This window comes from Falco rusticolus, chromosome 3 (genome assembly GCF_015220075.1).
Source record: "Falco rusticolus isolate bFalRus1 chromosome 3, bFalRus1.pri, whole genome shotgun sequence".
Classification (NCBI taxonomy): Eukaryota; Metazoa; Chordata; class Aves; order Falconiformes; family Falconidae; genus Falco; species Falco rusticolus.
This window is the reverse complement of record NC_051189.1, coordinates 111,318,988-111,334,428: the sequence shown is the minus strand read 5'-3', so window position 1 is coordinate 111,334,428 and position 15,441 is coordinate 111,318,988. Positions and strand designations below refer to the sequence as shown.

The 15,441-nt window shown below is 44.3% G+C and overlaps 2 protein-coding genes across 4 annotated transcripts in view; one reads left to right on the top strand and one right to left on the bottom strand.

Annotated features, from left to right (window-relative positions):
• CLCN6 (chloride voltage-gated channel 6) overlaps window positions 1–5,163 on the top strand; it is a 19,263-nt gene extending 14,100 nt beyond the window's left edge. For all 3 annotated transcript variants that reach the window (XM_037381237.1, XM_037381236.1, XM_037381238.1), the window contains exon 23: window positions 1,152–5,163. In XM_037381237.1, coding sequence (XP_037237134.1) covers window positions 1,152–1,232 — 81 coding nt within the window. In that variant the 3' untranslated portion in view covers window positions 1,233–5,163. The remainder of the gene's footprint in view (window positions 1–1,151) is intronic.
• Window positions 1,560–15,441, bottom strand: LOC119145125 (natriuretic peptides A-like). Its single transcript, XM_037381255.1, has 2 exons — window positions 13,916–15,441; window positions 1,560–12,392 (listed from the first exon to the last, which is right to left on the bottom strand). Exons 1-2 carry the CDS (start codon window positions 14,033–14,035, stop codon window positions 12,075–12,077), a joined length of 438 nt encoding a protein of 145 aa, XP_037237152.1. The 5' UTR covers window positions 14,036–15,441; the 3' UTR covers window positions 1,560–12,074.

The following is a 15,441-nucleotide window of genomic DNA, read 5'->3' as shown; positions in this document are numbered from 1 at the left end:
CTTCCTGCTTTCCCTCGAAGTCTTTCTCCTGTCTCGGGCTGGCAGCATGTAAAAGCTCTTACTGTCTTGTACCTGTTGAGAGGCCTTGAGCTCATCAGAGGCCACTAATTTGGCTTCCTCTTTGACAGCTTTATTCAAGGACAGGAGCAGAATTTCCTGTGTGTTGAGGCAGGAGGTTTTTCTGCTGGAAGGGAACTTGCATTCTGTTCCTACTCATAGGAGCAGCAAAAGAAAGGAGTCTTTGAATGATCTGCGCTTGATTCACTGTGCTTGTGTCTTTGCCATCTACAATGCTCAGGAATACCCAGTAGGTGTCAGTAACTTCCTAAAAACATGAAGAGAAACTGTTTCCATTGAGTGAACTGGTTTGTATGAGACAGCAGTGCTTTTTCTGCCTCTTGGGGTTTCTAATAGCTGCTCTGCAGAGCCTGTGCATTGAAAACAAGAGATGTTGACTTGTTCCATGTTTAGTACAGGATGCTCTTCTAGTACTAGAGAGCAGCCTAGTTCTAAACTTTTTCAATGTGTAAAATCACTGAGGTGTTTCATCAGCTGAAGCATGTGGCTTTGACTCTTTCCCCAACAGGCTGGGAGAGGGTCCCTTTTGTGAATTGCCAGCTAGTGATGGTCAGCGTGCAGTCACCACTTAGCTAGACTTGGCCATTTCTCTGTTTTGGTCTTTAGAGCTTCCTAGAATGTATCTAATATGAGCTCTCTGCAGTTATGTCATGTGGGATACCAGAAATGTGTCTTAATGAAGCAATAAGAGACAGCTTTGCTATTGCCAATTGTAGTTTTCACTTTCCAAAGGATTTAGATACATCTGTATGATGTCTAACATGGACAGAATTTCTCTTCCTAGGCAGGGGTAACTTCTGCTGTGGCCAGACACGATAGCAATGGTTAAGCTGTCCGTTTGGGTGTAGTTAAAGCAGTGTCTTGCCTGTAGATAAGTGCTGGGAGAGGGAGGGGCATTGGTTTGTTGAGATTTGAACTTGAACCCACTCAAACTCAGCATTGGTGAAGAACTGCTTGCAGGTTCCCTCTTTTTGGGGGATTGAAAAGAACAGCAGCTCTACCATGCACGCCTCTTAGTGGCACATTTGTGGTACTGACTTGTATCTTTTTTCCTTTTTTCTTCCTCTTTTAAGATTGTTGGGATAATCACTCGGCACAACCTGACCCACGAATTTCTGCAGGCAAGACTGAGACAACACTATCAGACCATTTGATGCCCCTGCCCACCCTGCCCCACTGTTGGTGTGGCTTCCTCCCTCTTCCAAGCCTGCACACGCGCTCGCATTCTGCTTGGACCCCACAAGGCCCAAGACTTGCCGTTTGGCTTCTCACATGCATATCAAGCCTGGGGAGCTGGAAAACATCTTGCTAGCCAGAGAATTAGAGGAGCTGCCTGAGTCCAGAGCTGTTGATTGGTCTCAGGCACTTGGTTGACCACTCTTGATACAGGTTTTTTCTTTTCCCATGCCCCAGTTATCTCCTTTCATCAGATGTTGTCCTTACACTGTACGTTCCACTATTTTGTTCCATTTTGGGTTTACTTTTTTAAGGATTGGAAAAAAAAATCTAGCTCCGCTGTGTCCCATGCAGAGAACTGCAGCATCTTTTCCCTATCGTCCTGTATGTCTCCCTTTTCCTCTTCCTCCCTTGTTCCTGCAACTGTTGCCTTATTTGTGTGAGAAGGGGGTCTCTGTAAAGGCCAAGAAGAGGTACTGAAGTTTGCAGTTGTAAAATAGCTGCTCAGGAGGATGTATTTCCTCAAAAGTGGTATTAAAAAATCCAGCTCTTTGGAAGTATACTTCTCTTTGCGGGTGCTCTAAGTTGCCTGTGTCTTTCCACTCTGGCTTCATGTGTTCCCAGTTTCTCTCCCTCTTTCATGGGGAAGTGTCCCTGCTGTGATGTTTTTGACAGCAGCTGACTTTTGAGAGCAGCTCAGCAAATCAGGAGTTCAAAACAGTTCAATTCCAGTTACTCTTTGGGATTATAAATATTTAATACATTTACAGAGCATCTCGGAGAAGGAAGATCTCTTTCCATGTTAGCTGTTGCAATTATCTCCCTTTAAGAGACTCTTCTAAGGCACTTTGTGGCACTCCACTTTGTCACTACCCTGACACTCCTGCATTTCTTGGCATTTGTAGGCACTTTGTCCTTGTGATCCAACAGCAAGAGCCTGGGACACCTTTCCAGCTAGGGTTGGAGACCAGGGAACCCCACATCCCCAGGGCATGGTGAAGTGTTGCTTTCTGGAGGCAGATAGAACTGATGCCCTGTCTCTGGCTTGGTTGAATTATCTCTGTGTCATGAGAGGAGCTGGCGTAACTTCAGGCTGCCATACAGGAGCGATACTTGGTGCTGGTGACTTAACAAGCAGGATCTGCTGCAGGGTGATAAGTGGGGCTGTCTGTGCTCTAAAAATGCTTGGGATAATGTTTGGAACTGCTACAGCTGAATATCTGTAAGGGTAAAATGCGCACTTAGAAGCTAGTTGCAGCCAGTTCACTGCTTTAGCAGGTACCATCCTGGCCAGCACCTGTATTGTTCCAGCAGGCACCTGCCTTCCTGAGTTTTGCATACAGATAACCCTCAGTGGGAAGCCAGCATTGTGCCTCCAGGGGCTGCAGAGCTGATTGGCTTGATAAAGCACAGAGCATTCTCTCAGCCCGGAGACTGGGCCTAGTAACTTGGGGAATGTACACAGCCTCTGAGCACTCCTGTTAACCTGTTGTCTGCCGTAAGGAGCTAGCTAGATGAGAGTTGTGGCAGAAGGAAATGGAGCATTATTGTATTTTTTGAATTCAGGAACTCATCTGAAGATTTTCCTGACTAAGCCTGAAGAAGTTGTACCCTTTCCTTACATGTGTCAAAACACAAAATCTGTTAAAACAGCCTCTTTGAGTGACATTGTAGAAGCTGATTGTTCCAGGGCACTGCTCTGCAAAGTGCTGGCTGCCAAGCCCTACTACAGTTAGGGTTAGGAGGAGGTTTTGTGCCCAGGTCATCACCAGCCATGGTCTTGATATAGGGCTCTGAGTCACTGGAACTCTTAAATGTTCATGGAGTCTTTGCAGTGCAGGTAGTTGGTAGACAGATGTATTCTCTGGCTGTGCTTGCAGTAAAGGCAGCTGAGTCATGGGAGGCTCTTGACTTTCGTCCAGCAGATGAGAGGAAACTTGGTCTTACAAGTGGTTCCTGAGGCCAAGTTTTAGGGTAGAATTTGTCCTTGTCATACAGTGCATGACATGGCTCAGTTGGAAAGTTTGGTTTTAGCAAAGCTGTTTGTAAGCACTTAGATTTTAATTTTTGTTCCTCTCCATTCACATCTGGAGGCCCTTTTTTCACTTAGTGTTCTTTCCCACCTGCTGCCTCATTAAGAGGGGAAGGGTAGATCTGTGTTTGTTTTTAAGAATGTATTTATACCATTTCCTCAAAGGCAAGAGTTGGCTGTGGTATGTGCAATGGCGGTTGTTGCAAAGGAAGCTGTGTGTCTCCCAGGACCCTCTGTTAACTACAGCCACTCTCCAGCACTGCTTGAGAAGTGACCTATCCATAAAGAACAGGGAGTATGTTTGTTCTTTTCCCTTTCTTGCTCTGGAATTTGCAGCAAAAGCTCTTGTCTCCTCCACTAAAATAGTTTTGCTGACTTCTGAATATCCTAGCTCCATTTCACGTAAGTCACACAAGCTCTTAAAGTTCCGAGAGTAAAACGAAGGTGTTTTCCTACAGCCAGTATCCATCTTGTGCCTTCAACCTGGGCTTCTTGGCTGGGACAGGTGTGGCATGTTCCTTAGAGCATATGAATTGTCATTGGCTACTGCTTTGAACTCGCAAGTTCTTTCATTGTGAGTAAGGATGTTTGTTCTCTCTGATTAGTCTCTGCAGATGATTTCTAAAATGCCTGTGTTCCCTGAGCTCTGGTCTTGCACTGAGCTATTTCAAGAAACTTTCAGCACCCTTTTGCACTTCCTGAAGCTGGACTGCAAGTTTGAAATACACTTCTGTTAACCTGCCATTCATTCAAAGGATTTGTGCTCATGGACAGTTACAAATCACAAGAATCCTGCTTTGATGGGATTTCAGATCACACTAATGTGGAATTAGCAATCCCATATAGTCAGAGCACCTGTCGAGAATGCCCCGTGTCTCACCGTTTCTTCTTATTCTTGTTGAATGATTGTGTGGAAGGTTCCTTCTCTTCCTGTGCATGAATAGGGCTCCTTAAGATTGTTTGCCTGGAGCTGGTCATGTCCTATTTTATTTCTGTACACAAATTGCAGCAGTGTATTTTGCTGCAGGATGTCTTGTCATGGCTACTGAGGCCTGGAGTTAGGCAATCCAGGCAGAACAGGCTAAAAATCTTGTCAAGGTTTGAGCACCAGCTGCGCTTCCCCATGAGAAAGCCACTTGCCTTCAGCCTGCTGTCAGCACCATCTGTTCTGCCTGTGCATCTATCAAATGTTCCAGCTGGAAAACACACTCTTTCCGTAAAGAAGTTTTAAGTGAGGATGGTGGATGACCCTGTCAGCTGCTTCAAAGGGAAATCTCGGTGTGCAATCGCTGTTATGTAGCCTGCAGGAAGGGAATTACAAGTTCATCTGATGTTTGGAGATGCAGCATTTCTCTTCTGCTGAGGACTGATGCAAAGGGGCTTGTGTTGAATCAGTCTTTTCCCACACTTTGATCACTTACTTCCTTTCTTACAACACACTAACTGCTTCTACTCTGGCTCTTGTTGCTTAGTGATTTACCAACAAAATTACTTCTAACATAGGTGCCTGTAACCTTTAACTCAGAGCAACACTAAAGGAGTAGTAACCAAGAACTGGATTAGTATTGATGGCAAAAGTTAGGGGGTAGTATGGGGCATTCTTCCCTGCCTCATGGTTTCCTGTGCAGTGTTAATTATGCAGTTTTGACTTGTTAACTTACTGTGAGCCATTCCAATGGTAGCAACTTACCTTTCCATTTGGTTGTTTTTTTGCACTGTTTTTTGTTATGAAATGATGTAAGCTAATTCCACAGTGTATATAAATTGTATTTTTTTTTAAATTTGTATAAATATATTTTTATTTGAGCTATGGCACTTGGGAAGTATTCATGTAACCATAACATGTCTGAGAGTAAAATGTTTGTGTGTCTCCTTCAGCACTTTCAAGGCCTTTTGATGTTTCTAGTGTTGTCTTACTTTTGCCCTTTTGTTACAACAAAGCTAGTAGAACATGGCACTATCCAAGAGCACGATTTGAGGTAGATGAGTAGTTGCTGTTTATGAGCTGTCTGGATCTAACAGTTTGTGCAGAAGGTGCTCTGAGGCAGGGCAAAGATAGGCACGGGTGTAATCCTTCAGGCCGTGACCACTGTTCTCTCACAACAGCTGTTTAAAAGAGGGAATTACCAACTGCTTGATAATGAGCTGAATTGTGCACATTGTGCTAGAGGCTGCTTTTCTTACCTAAGAACTCTTGCTTTTCCCCTCCTTCCCAGTAAGTGAATGAAAGGCTTTGAGTGCAGTATTGCACCTCACGTTTTACAGATAACTTCTCCAGGATGTGAAAAATCGTTAATTCCATCTTTAGCTTTTATTTAGTTTGTGGCTATCTTTCCTGCCTTATCCTGCTGTCTACCTTACAGGAAAGAACTTGTGACAATTTTTGAACTTCCATCACATGCTTACAGGCCAAAAATCTAAGTACAGTCTTTGAACACTGCAGAAATATCTGACCCAAAAAACTCACTGCTTTTCCACGTTTGTGCTGTTTTTCTGGATCAGGTAGCAGTGTTGTACAGGGCACTCTGATGTACTCGAATATGAAGTTAGCTAGCTGCTTATCTGGCTCCTGCCCTCAGTCTCTCGCTTGGTGTGTACATAATGATAGGGAGAGCCTGAAATAGATAAAACCGTCTGATGGGAGGGGATGGCAGAATGTCTGTGTTTGGGAGCTAAGTAAGTAGTGCCATGGTGGTCTTAAGCTGTGCTCCTAGCAAGGAATCGGGGTAAAGAGAGTCGTCAGGAGAAAAGAGCGGGGGAAAACTCCGCTCGAGTTCTGCTCCTGCCTAAAGGCTTAAATCCAGTAGTGTAGGAGGGAATGAGAGAAGAATCTCTTTCCTAAAATTGAGGTACATCAACTGCCACTTTAGCGTAACAGCAAAGGAGATAATAGACTGTCTGGTCTTTCATCTACTTTCTCACCTCCTACCCCTGAAAAAAGAGGGTGGAAGAGCTGTGTCCATGGTTACAGAGATAGCTTGACAATTTGGTGTAATGGCAATTTTCTTGCAGCCAAACCTACTAAAGCAGCCAGCTGGACTGATGCAGGTACAGACACTTGGTTTTAACCTAGCTTTAGGGCTGCTTTGGTTGTCAAGATTATATGCAAGGTCATTCCTAATGCAGAGAATAAAAGCAGTAAAGTTTCTTGCCAAGAGGGAGAGATCAAAAATAGTTACAAATGGTGGTTTGTCTTGCATTTTTATCGTGGGTGATAGGGGTGGTTACTAGAAAAGCTGTGTAATACATTTATGCTTAAAGCAACAAACTGCATGTTTAGATTAAAATCTCTTTCTTCTGAGGTTTACAGACTCAGTAAACCCAACCATGTGTCATGATCGCTGTACCTGTAAACTGTGCATCTGGCAGAAGAACTTGGGTGTTGTCGAGTGAGATATTTTTTTTATTATTTTTGTTTTGCTTTGCTGGCAGGGTACAAGCTGCCTACTTTAGCACGTCTGCATACACATACAGGTGTGTACCGTGCAGCATGCACAGGAAGAAACAGCGGATGGCTGCCCCGAGCTTTGGCTGTGCTTGCGTGTAAGATGAGAGAATGAAGCTGCTCTTCTTGTCCAGGGTGCTGAAGCGCTTTTCAGCGGCCATGGGATACACGCAGTGTCTTCAGCTTCCACTGTAGCTTTTCACATGCAGTGTGCGAAAAAGCTTGTTCATAGCTGGAATGAGACGGCAGTGAGTTCCACCACCGTCTGGGAAGTAAGGGCTATCAGTCTGTGAGGTTTAGACGCTTAAAAGTAAGCAGGATGTCCCTTTCTCCAGTCTGTTTCAAAACAGAAATAAACAGGCAGAAATAAAAGCATGAGTCACTGTATGGGCCATGTATGGTTTAACACACATTTTAGTGATTCTTAAGCATCTAGGAGCAGGAGACTGGAACCCACATATACCAGTCTGAATAGATGAACACAAAAAACAGTACTGTGTTGGAGAACTCCTGACTAACAGAAAAGACAGGACAACCCTGAGACCCTTGCTGACTCCCCCAACAGCTCCTTAGTGCTTATACTAGAAAGTATCACTGTGGGATGGTTGAATTTACACATTGATTTTTACCTTTCTTTTGCTTCTTCCCATTTCCCAGCATTGCAGGCCTGGCCCTAGCTGCCTTCTCACTACCTTTGACTTTCTTAAAATTTTCCCTTCTCCCAGTTCTGCTTCTTTTTCTATACAGGATTCTGCTGGTTTTCCAAGAGAGCATTCAGGAGATGGGAAGGTAGGGGGAAGGTCTTACAAATCTTCCTTCCTCCCTCTGTGGTTACAACTGCTTAGAGGGGGACTAATGTGCTCAGGATTCTTTGAGCTAGGAACTCCAGTCGAAGTAATTCCTTTCATTTCATTCAGATAGGATGATGGGAAGGCTGGCCTCAGAAACTGTTACAGGCCATAACTGAAAAGGACCAAAAGGCAGCAGTGGGTTTTGGTTGCCAGCAGTGAAGTACAAGAGCCCATCCTGTGGTCACAATTTCTTTCTGCCTTTTTGTTTTGCTCTGATGTTTTCCTTCTCACTATGAGACTGATCTTGAGACCTTTCTTCTTTATGTTTGCAACCACAGCAGGAATAAGACTCAAAGAACAAAGCCCACTGCATTCTATCACTTGCTGTAGTAAGGAATTGGGGATTTCAGCCAGCAGAAGATTCCCTTTTAAAGTCTTTTGTCCATAGCAGCTGTCACTGGAGTGGCAATGGTTCAGTTCCAGCAGGGAATGACAGCACAGGGACATCTGCTGCAAGAAATGTTCTTGATTTGTTCCAAGATGTTTCACAGCTCAAAGGTGTGACAAAAGCACAGGAAAAGATCCCCCTTCCTTATTTCTCAGCAATGCCTCTGGACTTTTCTTTCTTGAGTGTAAAAATTAAGGCAAGTGTTGGACAACTGGGTGCCAACCATCTAATGGGAGCTGTACCTCTGGGTGAGCATGTGAGAGACTTGGGGAGAGGCTGTTCTCAGCATGGCAGAGCTGTCAAGAGGCTTTCTGCTAGCTGTATGATCATACTGCTGGTAGCCTCTGTCTTTGGGCATGGAGCCAGCGTACTATCATCTGTAAAGAGTTGCTGCCTAGGATGACTGCAACACGCTTATCGAGTAGATGTCAATCAGCCGAGGCCTTTGGGGGCCAAGCTTCAGTGAAAGTAAGTCAAGCAAGATGGATATGGCCAGATTGTTATGCAAATTGGCACAGCTCCACACCTCTCTGCAGCAGCGGAGGACGTGTCCTATACTTCATGTATGATTTCGTAGAGAAACAAAGCAGTGGTGACAGCTCCTCTTGGCTTTCTTGCCTGCAGACTGGGATTTCTGTGAAACGTGTCATCTAGTGGGAAGCTGGAAAGGGATAGTGCCATGTCTGAGGGGGGAAAGAAACCCTCAAATCTAATTTACAAAAAAACCCACACCAGCCAGACCACCTTTCCATCTGAGGCTCCTGCCTTACGGTGTGCATGAAGCATGCTAGTGTGATTATTGTATTTCAAAGTTCAAAGGAAAGAAAGCTGCTGAATTACGTGCTGCCAGTCAGCATTACTGCCAGAAGCTATTAGGAAGTATGAAGTCTGGCATTGCAGGAGGTGGCAAATGTCATTAGAGCTGGGTGGAGAGTGTTAGCCTGGTCCTTCTCTGATCCCACTGGGATAGTTCTTCCTTTGCACAATGAGCATGATAGCACTTGCATGTATCTTAGATGCTGTGTTGTGGGGGTTGATTAAGGTTTATAAAGTACTCTGATGCCTGACAGGGAGGGCAGGATTTCAGGACTCTGTTTTCTATAGGAACCCTCTTGGCCACAGGATTTCTGTACCCTCTTTAGAAGGCAATTAATGCAGCTCTGGAAAGATATTTAGCTTTCAGATGTCCTTGCTTTCTCCATAAGCAGTGGGCTGCTTTTGGCTGAGTGCTTGTTTGGGACTGACTGTTCCAAAGACTGTTCCCTGCTCTCTCTGATCCAGCTCTCACAGCAACAGTGGTAGCTTTGCTTGTTCTTGGGGGTGATGCTCCTTGTCTGTACAGCCGATTGGGACTAGGTTTCTCTCATTCAGCTTTTGCAATTGCTTGTTTCTGTGTGAAGTCCTATTCTGACCTGACTGTGAGATTTCCCTGGGGCAGCTTTACAGCTCAGTGTGTTTATGGGAGTAGCAGTAAAAATCCAGCCACAGAGATGCTTTTTTCCTAGATTGCCGACTCAATTAGGTTCTCCCAGACCACAGGGTCTATTAACATGCTGTCTGCAAGCCAATACAGACTTGTTCCACCCGGAACTGGCTTGCTGTTAATACTGGACCCACCTGGCTTTGGGTCAGGCAGCACCAACTCTTCTTGCCATTTTTAGCACATTCCACTGAACTAATTAGTGTTCTGTGCCTTGAGGGGCAGACAGGGAGGGACAATTTACAGTGTCTATACAAGTTTTGCTTGACCGGGTAAAATTTGGCTCCAGCAAGGGCTGTTATTGTTACAGTACGAGGACTGTTTTTACTGTCCTTCAGAGCAGCACATGGGAAGTCAGGCTGTTGCCCATTGCTAGTGTGGAAGGATCCATGTTTGTGTTCCTGTCTTGCTGCAGCAGGAAACAGGAGACTGCAGGGCTGTTTGCACAGCCTGTTGGAGAAAACAAAGCCTCATTGTCCTCATGAAGGCTTCCCAAAGGGTGACTTCACACCACCTGGATTTGTGAAACCATCTCTTGAGTAAATGCAAAGTCACTGTAGCTTTTCACTGCAGAGATGACTCATGGTAGCTGCTGGGAGTCTTGACCTGTGAATCAATTCTCCTGCCAGGGAAACCTGTGTGGGCACTGTCGCACAGAGTGTTTTATCTTTGGCTGGTGCTGCTGCAGGAGAGGCTGTGACATGTGATTTGTACCACACTAGCTGTTGTTTCACATCAGAGTGGAGCAAAATTATTCCCTCAGAGTGGGCTTCTGCTCTTCTTCCTAGGGAGGAATCACAAGGCCCAGAGTGGTGGGTAGCATGCAGGTTCCTCTCAGAGGCCATATCAGCAGCACAGGGAGTGACTGGGAGGGCAGCTTGTCAGAAATGTGATGTGTGACATAAGCTCTGTTAAAGTGGGTACAGCAGCCTTGGCTGTAAACAGGCCTGTGCAGGAGTGGTGTGCCATTCAGCACTCAGACTTACAGTTTCACTGTGGCTGTGGTTGCTGAGAGCTGTTGTCAGCAGCTGTCATGGCTCTGGCACATCTGCCTCCCCATAGCCTATTGTGACCAAGTACTGTTCCTCTCCCTGTGTGCATATGCATAAGCCAAGTCATAATTAGACTTCTGCTGCAGCTGAGCCTGTCCTGGCGCTGCTGTGTTCTTAGGCCTTGAACGAGCTTTCCAGGGTACTTGAGTAATGGGCACTGGGAACAAGACCTAAAATTAGATGTGCAAAATAATGTAGTTTCTAGTGGTATGTGCAATCACAGGACAGTTGCGTTGAGCCTGGGCTCAATGCCATTGCTGTGGCGATTTGGGAATTTGTGGTCCTTGGGGTGCTAACTGGATGTGGTCTTGGCAATATAACCCTATTTGGGGTTGGGGAGAGAATGAGGTTTGGACCAGATTCAGATCATAGTTGTGAAACCTAGCTACAAAGGTTTATAGGAAACCTGTATCAGACTTGCAGTGTTCCCGTTAGCCGTGTTCAGAACAACTTTATGAAGGGCCGTACCCAGAAAGTGGTAAATGTTATGTACAAGCTGCTTTGTAATTGGAGTGATCCCATCTGCCGTCACATGAGAAATACCGTGATAGGTTTCCAGCCCATTGAGGATCCATCAGGAAACACTGGGGATTGGCACCTCAGCCACATGCAGAGTGAGACAAGACACAGTTAATGTATCTTTCTGTTGATGCTTGTAACCTTTATTTGGTTAGTGCTAGAAAGCATATACAGTGAATTCCCTTTCCTCCCTTTGGTTGTGGAGTTGTTCTCCCTTTGAAATTTGTGGAGTGTTCTGATTTTTCTTATTTCTTTTCATGTAAATTTTGCTTACGTGAGGGATTTGTGGCAGTTTCCTTGACTGAATAATCTATAGCAGCAAAAGGACTCTCTTGTTACTGAAACACTGTCTAGAGGAGGACTCATGTTAGTCTTTCAATGTTGAGCAAGCTTTTTTCCTGCTAATCTGTTATAATTTCTTAGTGCAGGGGGAAAAAACAGTGAAAAACTCGTTTTCATTTCTACCAAGTTCATATTTTCTCCGTCTCGTGTAAGATTGATCCAGCCTTGTGGGTACTGGAGTACCAATAAAACATAGGCTTTTGACTGTAGGAAAATACAAGAAATTTTAATGGAACAGACAGGAGAGAGGTCCAGCATAGATGTCTAACGTGTTAGTTTTATTTAAAGATGGTCTCTTGGTGCTAGAGTAAGAAATGTTCTTTAAAAAACATCAAATAAATAAATAAATAAATAAATAAAAATAGGAATAACTTTCTGTTGAAGAGCGTAGAAAGCATCCGGCTTTCATCTTGGGAGGAACGGGTACTGTGAAGCATTCTTCAGAGTAGGGGCTAGGGAGGTTGTCCTAATTCTTCCTGGAACCTGCAAGCCAAACATGAAAGAAGTGTTACTAGAATCTGTTTTTCTCTCAGTATAAGCAACTGTTGACAGCAGTGCTTTTACCTAGCAAATCAATAGATGCAGGTTTTCTTTTGAAAAAACAGTACTAGCTTAAATACTAGGTTAAAATTCTTTCTTGTACTGTGTCTTAATAAGGCTTTAAAAGAGAACCTGCTCCTCCCTTGTCACACGACGCAGATGCAGTCTGTTCTATTCAGTGAAATGGCTTAGCCGGGACTCACCATTGCAACCCATTCCACTCAGGGAGCCGATTCTATCAATTCTCCTCCCAAAGCAGCCAGAATCTCTCATCATCCTGGGCATCTGCAGTCCCCTCAGTCTCTTGAGGAAGGAGTCCCTGTAGGACACAGGGGTGATGGGTGCTAGCCTAGCTTCAGCTTTCTGGTCATCACTATCATCTATGAATTCTGGTGAGATCTCCTCCTGGGGTTTGGGCTCTTGCAGGTCAGGATTGGACTCCAGGGCTTCAATCATTGCAAACTTATCCTCCAGTCTCTCCAGCAGAGCCTACAAGAGAAGGATTAATTTCATGAAACTTCTGGTTTTGTGGTAATTTGCTAGCTCTTCCAGTCACCCAGTTCTGAATTCATCAATGGTCCCATAGCCAGCCCTAGGGAGATCATCAGGGTTGCTGGTGGTACTTGAGCTCTTTCCTCTGCAATAAATCCCTGTTCAAATTAATTCCACCTATGAGTAGCTCTAGCTGAGAGCTGAATGCAGCTGCTTGCCACTAAGCAAGGTTAGAAGAGCTCTTGGCAGAGGAAAAAAAAGCAAGGTCCAAGTTGCACAGGGAAATACAACTCAACCTGCCAATGGTACCCAAAGTACCTCTGAACCCATAGTCCACTCCCATGTTCTCAGCAGTTGCCTGCAATGCTACTTGCCAGCAGTTGTTTTTCTCTTCTTTCTTTTGGCTAAGACCATCTGCTTGTTTGTCACCCTTGGCTATTTCAATGGACGTTACTTGGAGAAGCTCTGCCCCTGGAGTTGCAGGATTGATGCTCCTTAAAGTAACATCCATATCCCTGAAAATAGCTGTACGCTAAATTTATGTCTGCTATATGACTTCTTCCTGGGTGCCATTTTCTGTAATTTTTAAAGCTTTGTGTAACAGGGAACAGGTAACCTCCTCAAGGGCAGCTCAACCAGTTAGAAGAATCTAATTGTCCATCTCTAGAAGTAGGGTGAAGAGGAGTGAGCCTTATGGCTTGCTTGACAGTGAATGCATTTGGAAGCCACTCTTCTCAGCTAGCTGCTGAAAACAGCCTAGAGGTGTGGGGCAGTTTTAGCTTTGGCTGACACTGTCCTAATCATCTTAAGCAGTTTGTTTGCAGGATCTGATGCCGTGTCACTGGTACCAGTCCGAGGAAAGGTTTGATCTTTCAGACTTCACCTTGCAAGACTGAGTCTTAAGCTTGTATTAGTCCTGCAACAGTGGATGTCCTCTACAATTCATTAAAATATGCACCTGGTAATTTCATACTTTTAGAAGCTTTTCTGGTTGAGTCACACTTAATGATCATACTATTCCTCTAGCAACTTTTCTAAAAGCTTGACTTTGCATGCTCCACTTCACCTCATCTCCCATGCACATGCAGCCAGTTAGTTCTCTTAAATCCGCAAAGCTAGAAGCCGTCCTGCTTCACTGTTCCTGCCATTTAGTGGGGTAAACAGGAGCCCACCTGAAAGTTTTCTATTTGTTCTTATAGAGCTACTGAGATGATTTTTTCCCTCTCTGGGACTTTACTCTCAGGAATGTCAATCTTTAAGAGAAAAAGAACTGAAACCCCAAAGCAGACATCCCACAACATCAGAATTTTGTTTCCCACTGCTACCCAGGAGATCAAGTGAACACTAGAGGATATTGCTCTATAGAGCTTCTTTGAACCCCTGTGAGGAACTGAGACTTTGTACCTGGCATGTGATCACTGATGTGGCTATCCGATCATGCGAAAGAAAGGCAAAAACGCCACCTCACACTCTGCTAAGCACCCCAAAACTTTAACCTTGCAAAAGGAGAGAGTCCTCACCTCCATGCTGGCCAGTTCTTTGGCAGGGCTGAGGCTGTAAATAGGGTTGGCTCTGCTGGACTGAAGTTGGATGAGCAGCAGCAAGAAGAAGCCGCAGGAAAATGAGCCTTTAGTGTCCATGGCGCTGGGCTTGTTGGGAATAGGAAGGTTCAAGCTGTCTCTTCTGAGATGTTTCTTCAGGTCTCTCTCTTCCTTGTTGTATCCTCTCTCTTCCAAAGCTTGTCTTTTATACTCTTTGGGTGTGATCTCTGCTTCCTAGGTTATCAGTGGATTTATCTGGGGCACATTCCAGTCCCACTGCAGGCATGCAGCTCTGTCAAGGGAAGATTCCCTTTATTAGCTGTCATTAGGCAGCAGCTGCTGTTGCTGAGGAATGTATGTCACAAGTCAGTGATTTCATGTCACTCCCCCTCCTCTTGATACCAGGCGCTGTGATTACATAGTCCAGTTGGAAATTCTTAGCGATTTTCTTTCAAGAGACCCCTATGGTCAGATTTACGGAGATGGGAAATGACCCTGAAACTGCTTTAAACTCTGCTCAGTGAGCAGCTTTCCACAGGGAAATTGCCTTTTACAGAAAAAAAACAATAGGCTTTTCAGATGAGTCTTTGATGAAGAGTAAAGGCTGAAGATATATCTACTTCTAGGACACCTAAGTTGTTGTGCACACTTTCCTTCTAGATATGGAATACGCACAGCCACCACATACCGTGGAGTGTGCTGAAAATCCCAGGTTTGGGACACTTCTCTTTTCCCGTTTCTGTTGAGGTGGTATCACCGTTGAGACTTTGTATGTTGCCAACAACAGAGGCGCCCTGATCTGCACCTCAATACAGACGGTAACTTCTAGACTGACTCCGCAGGGACATCAAGTACCTCCAGCCCCCTCGACAACTTCGGCACCGTTGAAAAACACTAGCCTTTATTAACAGCTAAACATTTAAATCAATGGGATTTCTTTAAACATCGATGGTAAGACTTGCCCCCATATCAATAAAATTTAAAGAAGAGATTATCAGATTCAGGAATAATCTTCTTGTACCGTCATACAAGAAAGCAACTTGCTCGGCGAGAACTTTAGATAGATGGTTTTCATTGTTATTCAGCAAAGGTATCAGAATTTGGCCCCAAGGAAGAATGAACAAATTTGTGTATATGGGTGTTTTGGGAGGGGTTAAAATTAAATGTTTCGTTTAGTATATTTAAAAGTATTTATTTGTTTCTTTGAGAGCTGAAGTTTTCACGATTAGCTAACAACTGCCTATGCTTAAATGAGAAATAACAAAAATGCAGATTTCCTGCAAATTCCTCTTCCAGCATTGCCTTTGTGCGTATAGTGCAACTAAAAATTGTTTTTACAGAACTGCAGAAGAGTTCTAAATAGTCAAGTGTATTGCTTACCCTGCATTTTCCTAACATTTCTTATTATTCTAAATTGAAACAAGAATTAATATATGAGCATGTTGAATATGTCAGTCTAGTAATAATTTGTTGACTTTTAACATGAATATAAATCTTGAAAGAAT